Source organism: Bubalus bubalis, chromosome 10 (assembly GCF_019923935.1).
Source record: "Bubalus bubalis isolate 160015118507 breed Murrah chromosome 10, NDDB_SH_1, whole genome shotgun sequence".
Classification (NCBI taxonomy): Eukaryota; Metazoa; Chordata; class Mammalia; order Artiodactyla; family Bovidae; genus Bubalus; species Bubalus bubalis.
Genome location: NC_059166.1, coordinates 27,962,549 through 27,983,419, shown reverse-complemented (window position 1 = coordinate 27,983,419; position 20,871 = coordinate 27,962,549). Strand labels below are relative to the sequence as shown.

The 20,871-nt window shown below is 44.8% G+C and overlaps 1 protein-coding gene across 6 annotated transcripts in view; it reads left to right on the top strand.

Moving 5' to 3' along the window:
- ARFGEF3 (ARFGEF family member 3) overlaps positions 1 to 20,871 on the top strand; it is a 173,401-nt gene that overhangs the window by 109,794 nt on the left and 42,736 nt on the right. For all 6 annotated transcript variants that reach the window (XM_044924178.2, XM_006074676.4, XM_044924176.2 and 3 more), the window contains 8 exons: positions 8,213 to 8,379; positions 9,629 to 9,794; positions 13,093 to 13,200; positions 13,535 to 13,750; positions 13,911 to 14,021; positions 15,712 to 15,862; positions 17,873 to 18,190; positions 20,212 to 20,345. In XM_044924178.2, coding sequence (XP_044780113.1) covers positions 8,213 to 8,379; positions 9,629 to 9,794; positions 13,093 to 13,200; positions 13,535 to 13,750; positions 13,911 to 14,021; positions 15,712 to 15,862; positions 17,873 to 18,190; positions 20,212 to 20,345 — 1,371 coding nt within the window. The remainder of the gene's footprint in view (positions 1 to 8,212; positions 8,380 to 9,628; positions 9,795 to 13,092; positions 13,201 to 13,534; positions 13,751 to 13,910; positions 14,022 to 15,711; positions 15,863 to 17,872; positions 18,191 to 20,211; positions 20,346 to 20,871) is intronic.

Below are 20,871 nucleotides of genomic sequence, written 5' to 3'. Positions count from 1 at the left end.
TGCAATGCTCCAGTGTTCTATGTCAGCATAGCATTCTCCAATCTCAGACCCTTTTGTCTGCCGAATGTCAACCCTGTGACCCAAACAGCATTTAAACAGGTGTGCCGTGGGCTATCTTGGCCAGGGTATACCAGAGAATTATACTAGTTTTGCTGAAGGGCTGAAAATGATCACCCAGGATTTTGGTGAAGAAAAGAGGTAAAGAATATAGGGAAGCAGCATTTAACACAGGGAATAATAAATTTATTAATAGTAAATTTAGATAATTTTCTTATAAGGTATTTGTAGAGGGAGCATGCAGCTTTTTCCTTCATATGTAGAGAAAACCCCAGTTCTTCCTTACGGTACTTCTTCCCTCTTTTATGAGTCACACAGAGCACTGTACTTCTGACACTTGGTCACCAAATGTGTGAAAGTTTTCCCCTCAAACAACAAACAAACCTCAGACAGCAGCTGAGTGTCTTACAATATAACTCAGTTCTGATGCTACCTACCCCCCACTACAGATGCCAGCTGCAAGCCCTGGCTGTCACCTGTGTTTCTAACCGACTGGCTATAAATCAGAGCTTCTCATGACTGCCTCCTTAGGTTCACTTAATTTGTTAGAATACCTTACAGAACTCAGGGAAACACTCACTTTTGCTTACCAATTTACTAAAGGATCTGATAAAGGATATAGATGAATGGCCAGATGAAGAGATACACAGAGTGAGGTCTGGGAGGTCCCAAGTACAGGAGCTTCTGTCCCCATGGAGTTGGAGTGGGTCACCCTCCTGGTGTGGATGTGTCCGCCAACCTGGAATCTCCCCAGACCCCTACTGCTGGGATTTATGGAGGCTTCCTCATGTAGGTGTGACCAATTATTAACTCCATTTCCAGCTCCTCTCCTCTCTCTTGAGGATGGCATGGTGGAGCCAAAAATTCTTTGCTCCTATCGAGGAGTTATCCGGGAGCCCACCCAGAGTCACCTCTTTAGAAAAAGAGATCGTCTTAGTGTTCTTATTACTTGGGAATTTATGAGAGTTTTAGGAGCCCTGGGTTGTGGATGAGATCAAAGACACATATTAGAATAAGAGGTACTCCTAGTGTTCTTATCACTTAGGAAGTCATTAGGTTTTAGGAGCTCTGTGCCAGGAACTGGGAGCAGAGACCAATATATGTATTTTCTATTCTCTCACAGTGTTACAGAGAGAAAGCAGTTAATGAATGCAAAAAAATTTATAGCAGGAATAAATGATTGCCTGACCTCAGGGTGCTCAACTGTGCCTTCCCCTGAAATCCAAGGGTCTCTTGACCACATAGAACTGTCAAAAGCCAAGACCATTGCTTGTTCTTCCACCACTGAGCCTTGAACATGTGTCTGTCATGACACTTCCTATATTTGTCATAGTTATATGAGTTCATGCATCCACCTTTCCCTTTCTAGACTTTCAGCTCCTTGGAAGCTACAACCCCATCTACCCGATCCTTGATCTTCTAACAAATAACACATCACACACAAATACAAAAAAATTATAGTGTAGTTATTGGAACTTGGTAGAAGTGACTGCTGTATTGTTAAGAAGGAGCTTAAGTATCTTAAGAAGCTGATCAGATTGTCCTTTGTCAAATTGATCCAGGTATATTTAAGGAAGAACATTTTTTAATATGAGAGTGATCCAAAGTTATACCATAAAGCACCAGCAGAGATACAGCACTTCTAATCCTGGACTACTCAGTAACTCTCTAATGTACCTAGTGATTAGAAAGAGATGCATATAATTTCTCAACTTTCCTAACTGCATTGCCATTCTTGTTAAGGCAGTAAAATATCAATTTCTAAGACTACCCAACATTTTTCTCAATACTTTTCTTTTAAGAATTAGATATAAAAATAGTTGGGATATTTAATTTGTGTGAAGGAATACACACACAAAATCCTCTTTCATTTCAAAAATTATGTTTCATTTCTAGTCATTGAAATACTAGAAAAATGTATAAATATGGTTCTTAAAAATTGTATTTCTCCCTAGTACCTTATGTGCACCATTATTAAATTTTACATTCTTTTATTGAACATTCCTAGTGTATGTGTGTTGTGTGTGTCTCTCTCTCTTCTGTCTCTTTATCTCTGTTTCTCTCATACACACACATGTGCACCCACACACACAAATGCTTCAGTCAACATTTATAGAGAAACTTCACTGTGCTGTGTCTGAAGGGTGCAAGATATGTGTGATTTATCCTCAATAAATATTTATTGACTGTAAATTGATGAACTTGCTTTTTGATCCCTAAAGGTGTGAATAGTTATGTGCTGAAGGAGTACAGCCTGAGTTGGAAGGGGTTTGCTAGGGTCTCTGAACCTGTGCGTCTTCCCATCTGGAAGCATTCTTGGGAAGAGGAGCTCGGCAACTTCTCCAACCAGCTTGGTGTCCCTGGTGACAAGGCAGAGTCTGGCACCCATCAGTGATCCCCCAGAACAGCTGTGTATCAGATCACAGCACTGCCCCTTGTTGCAGTGATGATGGCTTTGAGTGATCAAGAAATGGTCAAATTACGTTTAGGCCCTTCTATGTAAAATTAAAATTATCCATACAAAATAACAGCTGCAGAAGTTTCAGCATTTAAGAATGTACGATTTAGCTCTCAGATAAATTCATGTTTACAAACAACATCCCTTAGTAATTAAAAGAGGCTTGCTCCTTAGAAGAAAAGCTATGACAAACCTAGACAGCGTAATAAAAAGCAGAGACTTCACTTTGCTAACAAAGGTCTATATAATCAAAGCTGCGGTTTTTCCAGTAGTCATGTACCATCGCGAGAGTTGGGCCATAAAGAAGGCTGAGCACCGAAGAATTGATGCTTTCGACCTGTGGTGCTGGAGAAGACTCTTGAGAGCCCCTTGGACAGCAGGGAGATCAAACCAGTCAATTCTAAAGGAAATCAATCCTGAATATTCATTGGAAGGACTCATGCTGAAGCTCCAATACTTTGTCTACCTGATGCAAAGAGCTGACTCATTGAAAAAGACCCTGATACTGAGAAAGATTGAGGTCAGGAAGAGAAGGAGATGACAAAGGATAAGATAGTTGGATGGCACCACCGATTCATGGACATGAGTTTGAGCAAACCTGGGAGATGGTGAAGGACAGGGAAGCCTTGTGTGGTATAGTCCATGGGGTCACAAAGAGTTGGACACAACTGAGCAACTGAAAAACAACAAAGTAATTCCAGATTAAATGAGTTGTCACAGTGGTAAAGAATGACTTCCAAAGGCCCTACCTCCTTTCCTAGGAGAATTGGGAAATATAATCCTAGCAAAGTCTTTTACGAAATTTGAAGTAAACCTTCACATTTGTGTTTTTGTGTTTTTCAAATCAGTACTTATTTGTAGCATGTGCAGAACAGCACTTGCATGAATTTTATTTGACCAGAGTGCGGCTCCATCAACGTTGCAAACTGCTCAGCTTTTAGGTCTATAAAATGTCCCATCAGATCCAATGTGTTGTGACATTAACTTTTACATGTAGAAATGAGTACTTTGAAAGAAGACTTCAAAATCTTTTGGTTGTTTCTAAATGTAGCAGGTTTTTAAAATTTACTTTTAATTGGAGGATCAGTTTAGTTCAGTCGCTCAGTCGTGTCCGACTCTTTGTGACCCCGTGGATTGCAGCACGCCAGGCCTCCCTGTCCATCACCAGCTCCCGGAGTTCACTCAAACTCACGTCCATCGAGTCGGTGATGCCATCCAGCCATCTCATTCTCTGTCGTCCCCTTCTCCTCCTGCCCGCAATCACTCCCAGCATCAGAGTCTTTTCCAGTGAGTCAACTCTTTGCATGAGGTGGCCAAAGTACTGGAGTTTCAGCTTTAGCATCATTCCTTCCAAAGAACACGCAGGACTGATCTCCTTTAGAATGGACTGGTTGGATCTCCTTGCAGGCCAAGGGACTCTCAAGAGTCTTCTCCAACACCACAGTTCCAAAGCATCAATTCTTCGGCGCTCAGCTTTCTTCACAGTCCAACTCTCACATCCATACTTGACCACTGGATTGCTTTATAATCTTATGTTGGCTTCTGCCATACAAACAACGTGAAACTGCCATAAGTATACACATGTCCCCTCCCTCTTGAACCTCCCCCCGCCACCCGTCCTGTCCCTCTGGGTTGTCACAGGGTACTGTGTTGAGCTCCCTGTGTTATACAGCAACTTCCCACTAGATATCTATTTTACATAAGGTAATATATATGTTTCAGTGCTACTTTCTCAGTTCATCCCATCTTCTTCTTTCCCTGTTGCGTCTAAACTCTTTTCCGATGGATGAACCTAGAACCTGTTATACAAAGTGAAGTAAGTCAGAAAGAGAAAAACAAATATTGTATATTAAGGCATAGATATGAAATCTAGAAAAATGGTAATGAAGCAAATGTAGTTTGTAGTGATTGTCTATAACCAAGTTGTTGGTTATTTTTTTTTTTTCATTCTGATGACCTCTGCAGCACTTTTACCAATTAGGAAGTGGTCTCTATATCTGAATTACAGACTCATCACTCTGTGGTCCTGCCAGTAAGCTGGTTCTCTTCAGTTACAGCATTTATTGGTTCAGTGGATCCCACTGACTGTTGCTGTGGGTCAGCTGAAGCTACTGGGTAGCGGCTGGGTCCACGTGAGGCAGAGCTCTCCCTCCAAGATGAAAGACGGTTGAAAGAGAAACCTCTGTCCCTGTGAGACAGAGGGATGGCAGATTTCCTTTGTTCCCCGAGAGAAAGTTAGGAAAGCAAAAACAGGAGAAGGGGAGAAAGAGTCTCCTGGAGTTATAACCCAGATATTTTACTCATTATTTCCTTCCGTGACAAAAGCTTCAAACCTTATTTTCCCCAAAACTCCCATCAAACATTTGTCCCTGACTGGTTATCAGGGTCCACCCTCCTGGCTGAGGTCAGCCTCACTTGGCATTTCTCAGGGCCCCCTGTTCTCCAGTACTTAAACATACAGTTGAGATGTCTCCTTAATTCCACATAATTCAAGGGGCTTTTTCTTTGAAAGAAATTCAAGTTTTTTCAGGTAGGGTGGAGGGTAGTTTGCAAACATCCAGACAAACCTGGGCTTCACTGAGATATTAATATCTTTAATAGACTACTGGAGTGGGTAGCCTATCCCTTCTTCATTGGATCTTCCCAACCCAGGAATCGAACTGGGGTCTCCTGCATCGCAAGGGGATTCTTTACCAGCTGAGCTACCAGGGAAGCCCATCTTTAATAGAAAGCCGGTATTGAATGTGAGCTGTGACAGCTGCCAAAATGCCTCTGATCCTCCATAGAAGAAAATGGCATCTGTATACAGCCCCCTCGGGGTTAAAAAGCAACAGCCGGGCTCCCACAGCCACCGACAGAGGGGCGTGCTCACAGGCTTTGGGATTGCTGTTCCTCTGATCAGTAGTGTTTGGTTGGAATCTGGAAGCTCACTATGACCAAGTGTGAGCTTATTGCAAGCAACCTAATATTTATCAAGTGCCAAACTTCAGAAAAGGTAATATAGATAATGAAAGTGAAAGTGTTAGTCACTCAGTCATGTCCAGCTCTTTGTGACCCCATGGACTATACAGCCCACCAGGCCCCTCTGTCCATGGAATTCTCCAGGCAAGAATTCCTGGTAGCCATCCCTTTCTCCAGAGGATCTTCCCAACCCAGGGATCAAACCCAAGTCTCCCGCATTGCAGGCAGATTTTTTACTGTCTGAGCCTCCAGGGAAGCCCAATATAACTAGTATGAATTTCAACTGTACAAGAAATATGTATGTCTTTAAATTAAAACAGATTTGACTCTTGACCTGCAACCTGCCTTGTTGGCTAGACATTTGATCTCTGCTAGCCCTCAGGGTCCCATGCCAGGGTAAATCTAGAAGCAGGAGCTTGTGTGGCGTCTGGAGAGGGAGGCCCCTCACCTCTCGTGTCACCAGTGAACCCTCATTGTACACTTCACAGGCTTTCTGGGGGTTCTATGATTTTGCGACCTCCCTGCCAGTGTGGGGCCTGGAATGTTCAGGCAAGGCCGGGAGGCCCTGTGCATATCCTTTGTCCTCTTCCAGGGTCCTGCCAACCTCCAGATGCTGCCAGGCAGCAGGAAGCCCCAGACCTCCAACCCCTGCCCAGCTAGGGAGTGAACCTTCTCTTCCTTGCTGCTTTCTTTTTTCATCACCTCTGGGTGTATGTCATTTGCATGCACATATTTAGGATGGGCTGTTTCACCTACATCCCTAAATCCGTCCTCAGGGTGTTTACAGGAGCAAATGTAGCATTGGGGCAAACATAGTATCAGATGAAGAGAAGTGGACTTGGGCAAGTTTTGTCACCCCAGGCTCTCTGTGACAGTAGCTTTCTCTGGCTGAATGAGACCATCTTTAGAGCATGAGGTTTCATTGGTTTTTGTTTCTCCAGTTAATTTGTAAAAAAAAAAAATAGGCATCTTTCAAAATGAAAAGCATACTATGAAATGTAAAAGAATGTTTTGAAAAAATAGTTGGAGGAAACCAATAACTATTTATTTATACATATATTTGAAACTTTCCTTGTTTGTTAATAGCTTTTATATTTTAATTAATTTATTTTAATTGGAGGATAATTACTTTACAATATTGTGATGGTTTTTGCCATATATCAACAAGTCAGGCACAGGCACACACGTGCCCTCCCATCTCAAACCCCCCCTCTGCACCCCTCCCGACCCCATCCCTCTAGGTTGTCCCAGAGCACCGGCCTTGGGTGCCCTCCTTCATGCATCAAACTTGCACTGGTTATCTATTTTACATATGGTGATGTATGTTTCAATGCTATACTCTCAAATCGTCCCACTCTCTCCTCCCACTGAGTCCAGAAGCCTATTCTTTACGTCTATGTCTCCCTTGTGTTAACAGCTCTTATTGAGATATAATTCACATACTATGCAATGCACCCTTTTCAAGTGCCTAATTCAAAGGGGTTTTTCTAATATATTACATTATTATTTGTGTTAGTTGCTGCAGTGAATATTGACATATAGGTATGTGTTCAAATTCCTGTTTTCGGTTCTCCTGGTAAACTCCTAAGAGTGCTGAATTGCTGGGTCATACGGTAATTCTGTGTTTAGCTTTTGAGGAACATTATTACTTTTAGAAGTAATAAAAGTAACAATGGACTTTTATTTGGACACAGACTGTAGCCTGCCAGCTTCTCCTGTCCATGGAATTCTCCAGGCAAGAATACTGGAGTGGGTAGCCATTCTCTTCTCCAGGGGATCTTTCCAATCCAGAGATTGAATCCAAGTCTCCCACATTGCAGGCGGACTCTGTACCATCTGAGCCACCAGGGAAGACCACTTTTAGAAAAGTTTGTGCTTATGAGTTACTGTACTAAGTATCTTAAATGTTTTGCATCTAGTTGCCATAGTGAACTTGTTTGTTCATTTTCATTCATTCAGCAACTAATTTTAAAGAATCTACTATGTATTAGACTCTGTTCTAGGCACTGGTGTTACTCTAGTAAAAAGAGCTGACAAAATCCCTCCCTCTCATAGGTCTTATGTAGTAGTAGTAATGGCAGACAGTAAGCAAAAATCTATTAATAAATGCCATTAAGGGAATGAATAAAAATGCCTGGTGAGGAGGAATATTGCAGAGGATGAGAGTAGTGGGCCAGATGCTATTTTAGATGGAATTAAAGGGGAATGTCTGTGACAAGCTGGCACTTGAGCAGAGCCCTGAAAGAATCAAGGAGGCAGCAAGTCATCCAAAGATCTTGGGAGACCTTTGTGGGGTAGGCGTGGAGGGGACAGAAATGGGAATGCCCTGAGGCATGTCCAGGCTTGGTGAGGTCAATGAACAGCAGACAGTTTGGGATGACTGAGGGGAATAGGAGGAGGTGGAGGGAGTGTTGGGGTTTTTTTATATTGTGATTTGGAGAGTTTGAGCAGTAAATAGAGGTAATCAGTTATTTTGCCTATCTCTAGGTAAAGAAGGGTTTAAGTGATTTTACCAAAGCTCCTGGGGAGTAACCAACAAGGTTTTCCCAAGTAGGTTCGCTCTGGAGTGCTTGTTCTTTCCCACCTGGCTAGGGTACACACCTGCCGTGACGCTGTTCCTCGCTGGCTGTTGTTCTACAAGGTGTCTCTGTCCCTGAGACTGGTTGGCGGCTCCACTAAGCAGTCAGCAGTGTCTGCCCAGCGCGCTGTTTGAGGTCTCTGGGTTTTCTCCCGTAGGTATGATGCACTCACCAGGGTTTGACGGGAACAGCAGCCTGGGCCTGCAGATGCTGATGAACGCAGACAGCCTGTACTCAGCAGCACACTGTGCGCTGCTGCTCAACCTGAAGCTCTCCCACGGTGACTACTACCGCAAGCGGCCCACCCTGGCACCCAGCACCATGGTGAGTGTGCGTCTTTCCCGACCAGGCCTGCCAAGGACCAACAGCGGCCTCTGGGCTGGCACCCGAGCATCGTTGGCCAGAGAGGGATGACTTGGCTGTGCCCACAGGGCTGTGGAGGGCAGGCACTTACCATCCACAGGAACCTTTGTGCAGGTTGCACAGAGCAGTGAACCACAGGGCTACCCACTTGGTTCCAGGAGCAAAGAACACCAGTGTACTCGCATTGGCTGCCTGCCAGTGGCCCAGTAACTCCATTGGGTGGCATTAAACACACGTGTATAAGACACATTCAAAAACGTGATCAGCTTATTAAGTAAGTGCAGACAATATGCAGAGAATGGTCCCCTTTGCAGAAAATAAAGGTGTGCTGTTTACAAAAACCCTTCATTGGGCTCCGAAATGTACCAAGACGTACTCAGACCTAGAGCCAAACTGGCTAACACTGATAACAAAGCCCCTCTGTAAGGCGATGAGAGTATATGGGAGGGCCTCTTTCAAGGTTGGCTCCCTGGCATGAGCAGGCCCCTCCATAGTGGACCCTAGCGCCAGTTCAAGAGCCTACAGCCTTGAAGCTGCCTCAAGGGATCATTTGTCTGATAAACGATTAACAGATTGTATACTTCGGAGGGCGAGTGGTGGCTGTATGAGTGTCAATCGGGTATCTCTTGAGACATGTATGTCCTTCAGGGAGCACAGGCCACCTCTGGTGCTGACCGGGCAGTGAGAAGGAGGTGCTTTGAAACATCTCTGTGCAGCTTCTAATCCTCCCACACGTCAGAGAGTAAAAATATCAAGTGCGGTATCTCTACTGCTTCTATTGTTGTTTAGTCAGTCAGCCATGTCCTACTCTTTGCAATCCTATGGGCTGTAGCCACCAGGCTCCTCTGTCCATGGGATTTCCCCAGGCAAGAATACAGGAAGCAGGTTGCCATTTCCTTCTCCAGGGGATCTTCCCCACTCAGGGATCGAACCCACATCTCCTGCGTTGGCAGGAGGATTCTTCACCACTGAGCCTCCAGGGAAGCCCACTCCTTCTGTAGGTTTCTTAAAAGGATCACGCAAGTGAAAGGACCTTCATGAAGTCTGTGACCTTTCCACCGCAGTTTCCGCTTCCCTCCCGACCTCCTGAGCCCAATCAGCAGAGTCGTGTTTTTCCTGTAAGCAGTGACTCAGTGACTCCAGGGACGTGGGAGCCTGTTGTTTGCAGGGGGTGGTATCTAGTCATTTTCTCCTGTGATCTTCTCTGCAGAAAGAGTTCATGAAGCAGGTCCAGACCAGCGGGGTGCTGATGGTCTTCTCCCAGGCCTGGATTGAGGAACTTTACCACCAGGTTCTTGACAGAAACATGCTCGGAGAAGCCGGCTACTGGGGCAGCCCTGAAGACAACAGCCTCCCCCTCATCACCATGCTGACAGGTCAGTGGCTCCTTGCAGGGCTCCATGGCACTCAGGGGTGGGAGGGCTCAGGCTTTGAAACAGCACCCACAAAGCCTCCCTGGCCATTGGTGACAGTTCCCGGGAAGTGTCATGAATTCACCTCACAACAGCTTTCTGTCCTTCTTCCGTGTGGGACTCTGCAGGCTCACTGTGCCCCATTAGATTAGCAACTAAAAGTGAAAGTCCCTTCAGTTGTGTCCAACTCTTTGCGACCCAATGGTCTGTAGCCCACTGGACTTCTTTGTCCATGGAATTCTCCAGGCCAGAATACTGGAGTGGGTCACCATTCCCTTCTCTAGGGGATCTTCCCAACCCAGGGATCGAACCCAGGTCTCCTGCATTGCAGGCAGATCCTTTACCGTCTGAACCACCAGGGAAGCCTAGATTATGAATTACTTAGCATCCATGTCCATTGGGACAAAACCATAGACCTTTTCTGGGGATATGAAGTACTGTCTGGGCGCAAAGCCCAGAGTTATTCCTGGACTCTCTCACAATAGATACCCTGTATCATTCAGTGCTCCTGGGAGTTTGCCAGCAATGTAAAATGATTGATTTTAAACTTGGCTCCATCCCCATTTCTTGTCCATATCAGAGGTCCTTCCTTACCTTCCCACCTGTACCAGAGTTAAAAATAATGCAGGAAGAGATAAACTGGAAGATTGGATTGATGTGTACACACTACTATATATAAAATAGGTAACTAATAAGGACCTGTGTATAGCACAGGGAACTCTACTCAATACTCTGTAATGGCATATATGGGAAATGAATCTAAAAAAGAGTGGCTATATGTATAAGAGTTTGCTGTACAGCAGAAACTAACACAGCATTATGAATCAACTATACTCCAATAAATTTTTCTTAAAAACCATGAAGGGGCAGTTGATTAAAGTTGAATATGGATTTGAACTACATAATAAAATTTTATTAGTGTTAGATTTCTTAAATGATACTGTATTTATGGGTAAAAGGACTGGATGTTTCCACTTATTCTAAATTGGTTAAGAAGCAATACAGATACACACACAGAGAATTGTGGAATAAATGGGGCAAGGTGAATGTAACTGGTGGATTTGTGATATGTGTGTGTGTGTGATTTCACATCAATAATTCATATATCAATAATGTGTCTCATACTTAATACATACACTCAAGGAGAGTTCCTTGTACTATTCTTGTAACTTCTGAAATTTGAAATTAAAAGTTACAAAAATATTATATAAAAAAAGAATGCAAGATAGTTGCCCAGAATCTATGTCTTTAGCATCCAGAGTTTTCACTTCTATTAGAGATTTTTGGAAGCAGTATGGGATGTGGTCATAAGGCAACATTTTGGCAAAAGCAGCCATTCATGGCTTTACATGGTATAACCACAATGTCAGGTCAAGATCAGGGGTTGCTCAAAAGTTTGGACTGGTTATCAGGAACCTTAATAAATTAGATCTCCAGGCTCATCCTATATTTGATCTGAGTTCCTAGATTGGTTCCTGATCTGAGTGACCGTCTCATGGCTTCCACTGATGGTGTAAGTAGAGCACGGCCCTACACAGACACCATTTATTTTATTAATTATAATATTTATATCAATTTGAAAAATAGGAATTCATATTTATGAAGACATTTATGAGACATTTAGTCAGTCTGCCTGTAAGGAATGCTTGTTTTCCATCAGACTGCACAAACTACCTTCAGAAGAGATTACAGTCCTGCCCAGAGCTTCTACGTGCCTTGGAATTTAGATAAGGATCCTAAACCTGCCAGTCTTAATTTTCAAATACCATCCTTTCTGCCAAAATTAATCTCTGAATTTCTTCCCTGAACCTTAGTACAAGGAGTCATTTAGTAGATGTAAAAATGATCAAATACCAGGCTATTCACAGGAGCCATTTTCATTGGTCATCACTGTTAATCAGCTGTGTCTTTTATAGTGGAACAATAAGTTCAATTGCTTCATCCATAGAAAAGTTATCTAGCTTTAGATTAGTGATAGAAAATCAGAAGCTTTTCATAAGAATTCTACAGATTTAGATTCTGTGATTCTTTGGAATGGATTTCAAGTATGAAGTGACAAGTGAATTTAGCAGCAGTTAACCTAGAGCTTAGAAACGTCCATCTGGTCTTTTCATTTTGTGCAAGGAAAAGCAATAACAGCAATCTGGTGATCAACGCTGTACTACCTGCGGCCATCCCTTATGTCATGTCGTGTCAGAGTGTTCTGTACACCTGTGGATTTTAGCACTTGGATAAGCTTTGTGTTACCTGAATTCATCAGTTCATTACCTAGCACGTAGGAAACAAAACTGTGTTACATGGCAGTTTCTGGGATGTCATTAGACCATTTGACCGTGAGTCAAATTAATTCAGTGAAACTAGTCTGTTCCTTCTATAGTGGTCAGATATTTCTCACTGCCTTCCCCCACCCAGTTTTACTGAGATATAACTGACGCATAACACTGTATGAAGAATATGAATACTAAGTCCGATTTCTTCCTTTGCCAGGTTCATGACCTTGGGCAGTTTTCTTATTTTGGAAACTTATTTCCTCCTTTGTGAAATAGCAATAGGAAAAATAATACCTACCCTGCCTGCCTACTTGGAGTTGTTGGGAAGGTCTAATAAAAAAAAATGTTAAGTGAAAATACTTTGAAAATGGTACAGTGTTGTTAGTAAGGTACTGTGCTTTCCAAGGGCTTCTCTAATAGCTCAGTTGGTAAAGAATCCAGCTGCAATGCAGGAGGCCCCGGTTCGATTCCTGGGTCGGGAAGATCCTCTGGAGAAGGGATAGGCTATCCCCTCCAATATTCTTGGGCTTCCCTTGTGGTGGGTGCTTTCCAATCAGGTTATATGATAATCTTACCAAAGAGACTTATCCTCCTCTTAATTCTTATGAGGAAGAACTGAAAGATCCATGTTGGAGTAACCTGGTACATATAAAATGTGGGAATAATGCCTTGGTTTGGAATAAAAGGGAGTATTCAAAGGTCCAAATATTCTAAATCAATAGATTTTCTAATAACAGAGATAGCAGAATTTATTTTTTCAAAGAAAAAATATGCATTAGTCTAACAGAAGAAAGCTCTAGCAATGAAAGAAAACTGTACTGAATGGATAAAACAAAAATTTTTAACATTCTGATAACAGGTTGTTATACACTTGGTACATAATGGATCCCTTGGCTATTCATTGGGGGGAAAAATGAATGTTGTGGTAGCTGTTTTTGACTACAGTGTTCTTTAAAAAGTGGGGGAAACACCTTGCCCTTTTTCCTTGACAGATATCGATGGCTTAGAGAGCAGTGCGATTGGAGGGCAGCTGATGGCCTCAGCTTCAATGGAGTCTCCTTTCACCCAGGGCAGGAGAATTGATGACTCCACGGTGGCAGGTAGTGAATATGGGTTTATGAATATGCATCATGTGTGTTATCATCTATTAAGTTATTATGCGGCCGCTTTTTGTGCTGACTTAAATGAATTAAGATTTTTGTCTTGGCAGGAAAATACTTGATAGAAGTTACTGGCATCCCCCAGCTGCTGATGCCACATTCATTATGTATAAGCATAAACTGAAACACAGTCTGATATCCATTCCATTGTACTTCCTGTAGTAAAATTGCATACACCTCAGTAATGCTAATGGGATGGCCAGAGAATCCCATGCCATTCATCACCAGGTCATTTTTGCCTCTGGAAGGTAACCCACGCCCCTTCACATTCTAGGTGTGGCATTTGCTCGCTATATTCTGATTGGCTGCTGGAAGAACTTGATCGACACTTTATCAACCCCCCTGACGGGCCGAATGGCCGGCAGCTCCAAAGGGCTGGCCTTCATCTTGGGAGCTGAAGGCATCAAAGAGCAGAACCAAAAAGAACGCGATGCTATCTGCATGAGCCTCGATGGGCTGCGGAAAGCTGCGCGTCTGAGCTGCGCTCTAGGTAAGGCAGGTAGAGTATTCCTGACCTGTGGCCCAAGGGGTGTCCCTGAGGAATGCGTTATGAGTGGCCCTGGTGGACAAGTCTTTTAGAAGTAGTTTTGCCAGATGAACGGCTAGAGAATAAACTCAGTTAAAGGGTGATTTGTTTGTTTTCTCTAAAGGAGTTGCAGCCAACTGTGCTTCAGCCCTCGCCCAGATGGCAGCGGCCTCCTGTGTCCAGGAGGAGAAAGAGGAAAAGGAAACCCAGGAACCCAGTGATGCCATAGCACAAGGTAGCGACAGAAAGGCCAGAATCCACCTGGAACCTCATGTGAGGTCTGCACACACAAGCAGACACATTCCTCCCTGTTGCATGTGTGATACACGGCACATTGTATACACACTGATGATGAGACCCTGCCCGACCGCAGACTTAAGTCTGTTTTATGGGCTGATCCTCCAGATGCTCAGTAGATCCCTGTGAAGATAAGAGATATACTGGCCCCTGGTGACTCAGAAAGTGCATGTGTCTGCTAGCCAGAGGCCCCTCGACTCAGCTCTTCACACCTCTGGTGTTCTCTGACCACTGGCTTTGGGACTTCCTAGGGGTGCATGTTTGAGGACCCTTCAGGCTACAGGGGGAGAGCAGAAGAGCCTGTGTTCTGAAGCGGGGATCACACTGATGGAGGAATCCCGAGAGGAGGCTCAGGAAGACTTTGCTCTCGTTGGAGAAAACCCGAGCTTTGTGAACTCAGGAAAGAGTTGATTTTTAACTTGATAAAATCAGTTCATCGATGAAGCAAATGGTTATCTAGATAAGAGAATAGCCTTTCTCATAGCAATGGAAGACGAATGGCAGGCAGCAAACAAGGAAAAATTGGGAGCTTGGGCCGACTTGTGCTAACAGTGTATCAGGTACAGAAAATAAGTAGTCACAGAAAGAGTTGGCATCTTTTTAGCTGAGAAAATACAGGTTAGGTTGGTGTTCCTCGAACTTGAGTAATAGAGACCCATGTGAAAGCAGACCAACTCTCACATATCCCCACTGTTAACAGCAAGAGAGGATCACACTTGCACTAAAAATGTACAACTATAAGTTACATAAAAGCACTTCAAGATCTCCAAAAACTATTAAACCAGAGCTAATACTTGAATTATAGACAAAAAATTAAATCAGTATCACATCCAGGAGACAAATGATGCTTTACTAAAAATCAGTTTGCCCCTTACAGTAGGAGCATGGTTTGGCTTCCTATGAAGTGAGCGTACTGTGTTTCTGGGTTCTGGACTTGATTATCCCACCAGACCCATCTTCCAATGACTGGACAGCTTGGTTCATGGAGGATGCTCTCATTTGTCCCTGCCTTGGCATTTTGCATAATTGACATTTTCGGTCACCTTCTACATCCTTTCTCACACATTATCTACAATTTTTAAAGTATTATTTGAAGATCCCAAGTATAAATGTAAACTCTGGGAGTAAAATATGGGCATTTTCAGTTATAAAGCAGTCATCATGGTACTCAGAGTGTACAAGCATGTTGTTTTAGATGATCATCATTGTGAACACCTAACAATAAATAAACCTCAGAGAGGACTTGCTGACTGCCAGGAATTCTTTCTTATTTTCAGTATGAGTACACAGGGCCAGAGGATGGGTCTGGGCACAGACGGCTTTAGCTGGGATTGGCACTCAAAGCCCATCCTCGCTGCTGTGACTGACCCAGGTCCCAGCTTGAATCCATCCACTTCTGAAACCGCAGAGCTGGTGTCACCAGTGCCTGTGGGCCTGTGGGCTGGGTAGTTTGCATGATGAGCCTCGGGGACGTGTCACTGAAGATTTCAGTGCCAGTGACCTCTAGTGACATCTCCAGTTTCCTGTTGCCCTTGCACAAGCACACGTTCTCTCCTTTCCCTCCATTCTCACTCCCCTTCTGTCTCCCTTACTTGGACGGTACTGTAATGAATGTCTTTCTGGTGCAGTGAAACTAAAAGTGGAGCAGAAGCTGGAGCAGATCGGGAAGCTGCAGGGGGTGTGGCTGCACACAGCCCACGTCCTGTGCATGGACGCCATCCTCAGTGTCGGCCTGGAGATGGGCAGCCACAACCCCGACTGCTGGCCACATGTGTTCAGGTGCGCAATGGGATCCCCGCCCTGCAGGCCTGGTCCCTGCTTGCCATGAAGGTGGGGAGGAGGTGCTGTACGGAAGAAGTAGACTTCATGCCTGCCAGCACTTCAGTGGTGCTCAGTCACTAAGTCATGTTCGACTCTTTGCAACCCCATGGACTGTAGCCCAGCAGGCTACTCTGTCCATGGGATTTCCCAGGCAAGAATACAGTAGTGGTTGCCATGCCTTCCTCCAGGGGATCTTCCTGACCCAAGGATCAAACCCATGTCTCACGCATTGGCAGGCAGACTCTTTACCACTGAGCCACCAGGGAATGCCCTGTAGATTACAGTAAGTCACAGAGTTTGGATAAACGCTAAGTGAGAGATTAAAAAGAGAAAAGAGAATAAGGGCCTAACTGAATATATATGTTGAAGAACACAGTGACAGAACTGAATTTAGAAAACAGTGAATTATCACTTGACATTGTCTGAGAGGCAGATATGTTGTCCCAGGGAAGAAAAACTGATTCTTAAACAGAGTCTGGTAAAAGACCACATAAGTTAGGTGAATAAAGCATATCTAAAAGCTGATCATGTATCAGTAACATAACATTCCTGTATGTTTAGTAATATCTTTATTGAAAGGACTTGATAAATTACATGGATTCGTAATAAATACAACTTTTAATTTAGCTAGACAAAGAAAAAAATGGAGTAGCCTTTTGTGCTAAAATTGGCCAAAAATTTGGCTCTTAGCTTTGTAGTATCAAAATAAAAGAACCTCCCATGACACCTGTAAAATAAAAGCAAAGGAAGAGCGCTACAGTCCTCCCATGACCAAGAAGAAAATCCTTCCTCCCCCAGCACCGGCAATCAGCCAGACCTGAGACAAAGGAAGGACCACCGTCCCCCAGCAGCAGGCACAGGGCAGCTGCCCGCCTTCCTACCCTTCTCCTCAGCATATACCTGCCGTCTCCAAGCTCAGTTCTGGCCAAGCAGCAGAGGGGTGCTCAATAGCAGGATGACAGCCCCACAGCCAGGCTCAGGTGTCCTGATCTTGCCTTGGGCAGTGGCCTAACCTAGGTTCTGTTTATCGTCCTCAAGGAAAATCCAGGCTTGAGTGAGTTTGGTCAACTTTCAAAGATCCTTCTAGGGTTGAAAAGCCCACAAGAGGCTTTTGTGGAAAGGAGCGTGTGAAAGGGCCATGATGAATTGGTGTGGAGCACAGTGGGTTCTACCGTGGGGGCTGGTGACCACATGTTCTCCATTGCTCTCACAAGCAAACAGAGAAAAGATTTAACTTGTACCCAAGCGATTTATTTGGATCAAAAAACTGGCCCGATTATGGAATATCAGAGTAGATTATCCAACATAGTTTTTTCTAGTAGCTGGACTTATCCTGGGATGAGGAGTCTCCAGTCCCAGGTCCTGTCGGGGAACAGTTTGTTTGGAAGCTGAAGATTGTACTACGTTGTGTCTTTTCTCTGAGTTGACTGTGATCAGGTGACTGCTCCGCTCCAGTGGGGGTTATGTGGAGCTGTCCAGACCCAGTGGGACAAAGCTGGGCGGAATCCCTGAAATGAGGGCCCACTGTGGCCAGAGAGCCAGTCCACCATATGCATATTCATTCTGGGATCTCAGAGAAAGGAGATGTTTCCCAAATTCTGACTAGAGCACAAGACAGAGAGGGACGAGGACCCTTTGGGAAAATGCATTCAAATAGCCAAAGTCCTGATAAGCCAGTGTCTGGACAGAACAGACTGAGATGAACAGAGTTTTGTTCCCATACTTTCCTGGAGGAATCCCCCCAACTCCCACCTCCACCTCCAGGCTGTGTGGTCCAACTCAAAATAAATGTATATTGTGAGGAGAGAGGGAGCAGGGAGGGGGGAAGAACGCAGCCTTCACTGGAGGAGGGCAGCAATTCAGGAGGGCCGTGAGGCTGGCCCAGCTCCTCCGTATCTCCTTGTGGGGTTGACCATGCTGGCATGGCTGGCTGCAACTCAGCAGCTGCTTATGTGTGACTCTCTGCAGGGTGTGCGAGTATGTGGGCACCTTGGAACACACCCACTTCAGTGATGGCACCTCTCAGCCCCCGCTGACCATCAGCCAGCCCCAGAAGGCCCCCAAAGGCGGACTCCTTGGGGACCCGGCGAGTGAGGGCTCGCCCCAGGAGCAGAGCCTGGAGCAGGAGAGCTCCCTGAGCGCGGCCCCCATCATCCAGCCGCTCTCCATCCAGGAGCTCGTCCGAGAAGGCAGCCGAGGCCGGGCCTCCGACTTCCGTGGGGGCAGCCTCATGACGGGCAGTAGTGCCGCCAAGGTGGTGCTCACGCTGTCCACGCAGGCTGACAGGTGCGTGCCACTCCCAGCACACCCGGGGCGGTGCAAGGAATGGAAGGCCCCTCCGCTCCCCCTTCCCTGCGCCCCTCCTCCTCCCCTCCCCTTCTCTCCCCCTGCCCCCCAGAGCACCCTTCCCCTGCTGACCACACTGCATCCTCTTCTGCTCACAAAATCATTCCCAGGACAACTTGATTTGTTAGCCGGTCATGGAAGCCTCTTGTAATTTTTTTCAAGCCCACCTCTGTCTCCCATACCACACACTCAGTATGAACTCTTGTCTAGGGATGATGGCTGGAGGCTTTTGAGCGGAGGGCAGGCTACCCAGGGCAAAGGTTCTGCACTTACTCTGTGTCCACAGGCAGCTTCCTCTCCCTGGGCCCTGATTTCTCATAGCAAAATATAGTCATAAAGTAACTCATAGGGTAACCATAAGGTTCAATTAATAAGTTTGAAGCAGTTAGAACAGAGCGTGGCAAATAGTAAATGTTCACTATTTTTGATGGTAATATTTTAAAATCCTACACCCAAGAGTATGATCTATTCTAAATTGACGCCCAGCAACCACATTAAGGTGAAGAGGGAGAAATCAGCAGTCATTCCAGCTGTTTAGTGGCCCTTCTTGATGTGGAGAGTGCTTTGGTCACCTTCACCTGGGGACCACCCCACTCCACTCCCCATGCTTGGTAGTTGTGCCCCAGACCACCCAGTACAGGTGTGGTGAGGCTCACACGGGAGTGCAGAGAGATGTAGGAAGAGAGTGGCTGGCTGGGCTCAGAAACCCGAATTCGTTCCTGGCTTTGATTATCATCCAACTGGATAGTCGTGTCTGTGTAAATAGTTGCACTGAGACTCAGTTTCTTCATCCACTAACTGAGGACAATAATCCCTTTTTCCTGTTTAACCATTAAGGTGGCTTTGAAAGTGTTTTGGAATCTGGAAAGTGGTATACAGGTGTCAGGTGGGATGTAATATTCTTCCCACTAGGAAAGAAGAAGAAGAAATGACTAATGAGATCTAGAAACCAAATGGTATTGAAATTTCAAACCACAAGAAAGATGTATTTGTTTCAATAATTTACAAATGATTAATCCACCGATTCCCATCTTAAAACCATGTGCCTCATGTCACCTCTTCAGGGCCTTGTTATTCAACTTCTGTTGGAGACACTCCCTTTCATAGCACATGGCACCCCACAGGGCTGCTTGCCCGTCTGGTGTCATCATGGATTTGGAGGTCGGGCATCGGGTTGACCCCAGAGCAGAGGGAGGCTGACTCACTTCATTCCTCAAGTGCCACATAAACTGGTGTTTGGTCCATCATTCCGAGGTCCAGTGAGCCTCTGGATCCTCCTGTGAGCCCTGCTGCCTGCATTCCCTTCCTTCTCCCTAACACCTTCTAGAAACGTCTGTGCCCAACAGAGAGGAAAACAAGAAACTGCAAGGTCCATCATGTTAGGGAATATTCATTATTGCAGTAGATGCTTGAGCGTTACCATGTCCAAGGCTCTGGGTATATGAGTCAGAGGAGTAAGAAGGTCATTTCCTGCCCCAGGGGGCGTGCAGATCAACTTGACCCTGCTTCTGAATCCTCCTCTGGGCCAAGTCCAACATTATACTCATCAGTTGAAGCCCAACAAAAGCCTTGATTAATTTACTGGGATTTTCTTTACTATAGTTTATGAAATCGAAGTTAATTGTGAGGATTCCATTCCCAGTTGCTCAGCCTCTGTGAGTGATGCTTTGCCATCTTTCAACTTCTTGCCAAACATTTAATGAGTGCTCATCTCAGCTATGCCATGGGGCTACAAAGATTTTTTTTTTTTTTTTTTTAGGATGGTCTGTGCCCCTCAGATTAAAATCTTGTACTTAGAGCAGACTTGTACTCAGTAATAATAGATACAACAATACCATACATTTCTTTATAGTGTTTACACAACATTTTCATTAATCACATTTAAGAAAATTACCATAATCATTCTGCATAAAGACTTTGCTGAATTGTTTCTAAGTAACAAGTCTTTTTCTTTCATCCAGGCTCTTTGAAGATGCTACAGATAAACTGAACCTCATGGCTCTGGGAGGTTTTCTTTACCAGCTGAAGAAAGCATCGCAGTCCCAGCTTTTCCATTCTGTTACAGAAACAGTTGATTACTCGCTGGCGATGCCAGGTAATTCTTTCCCTGCGGAAACTGTGCCATGAAGCTAGCAGCAAACAACCCAGATCTCTGATGCCAACAGCCTGCCTGAAGACTTGAACCCCCATTCCTTTCATACACGGTCACCCCGGCTAAGTTCAAGAGCAGAGTTGTCATGTAGAGTTGAGACATGATCTGCGTGGGTGGTGCTGGTAGGGGGTTGGTTATTATCCGTTGTGAATGGAAATGTTGCTGCCGCCATAGTTTCAGGTATTGTCACTATTGTTCTGCTAAGTTTTGCTTGTGATGTAGAAATGGTGTGGTAACTCGGTGTAGATAGCTTCACATGCAGGTAGGAACTTTTCTCTGTATCACAAAGCACACACCTGCCTTAGTCCAGCCAACTTGCAGAAGCAGCTTGTAATTCCAGAAAGGCCTGGGAGAGAAAAATGGAACACTCAACAAAAGCCTCAGGCCGCTCTTAGAAAAACTGCCCCAGGGGCATGTGGCTTTAATGGTGGGTCAGAATCACTGGGCTTCCCAGGTGGCTCAGTGGTAA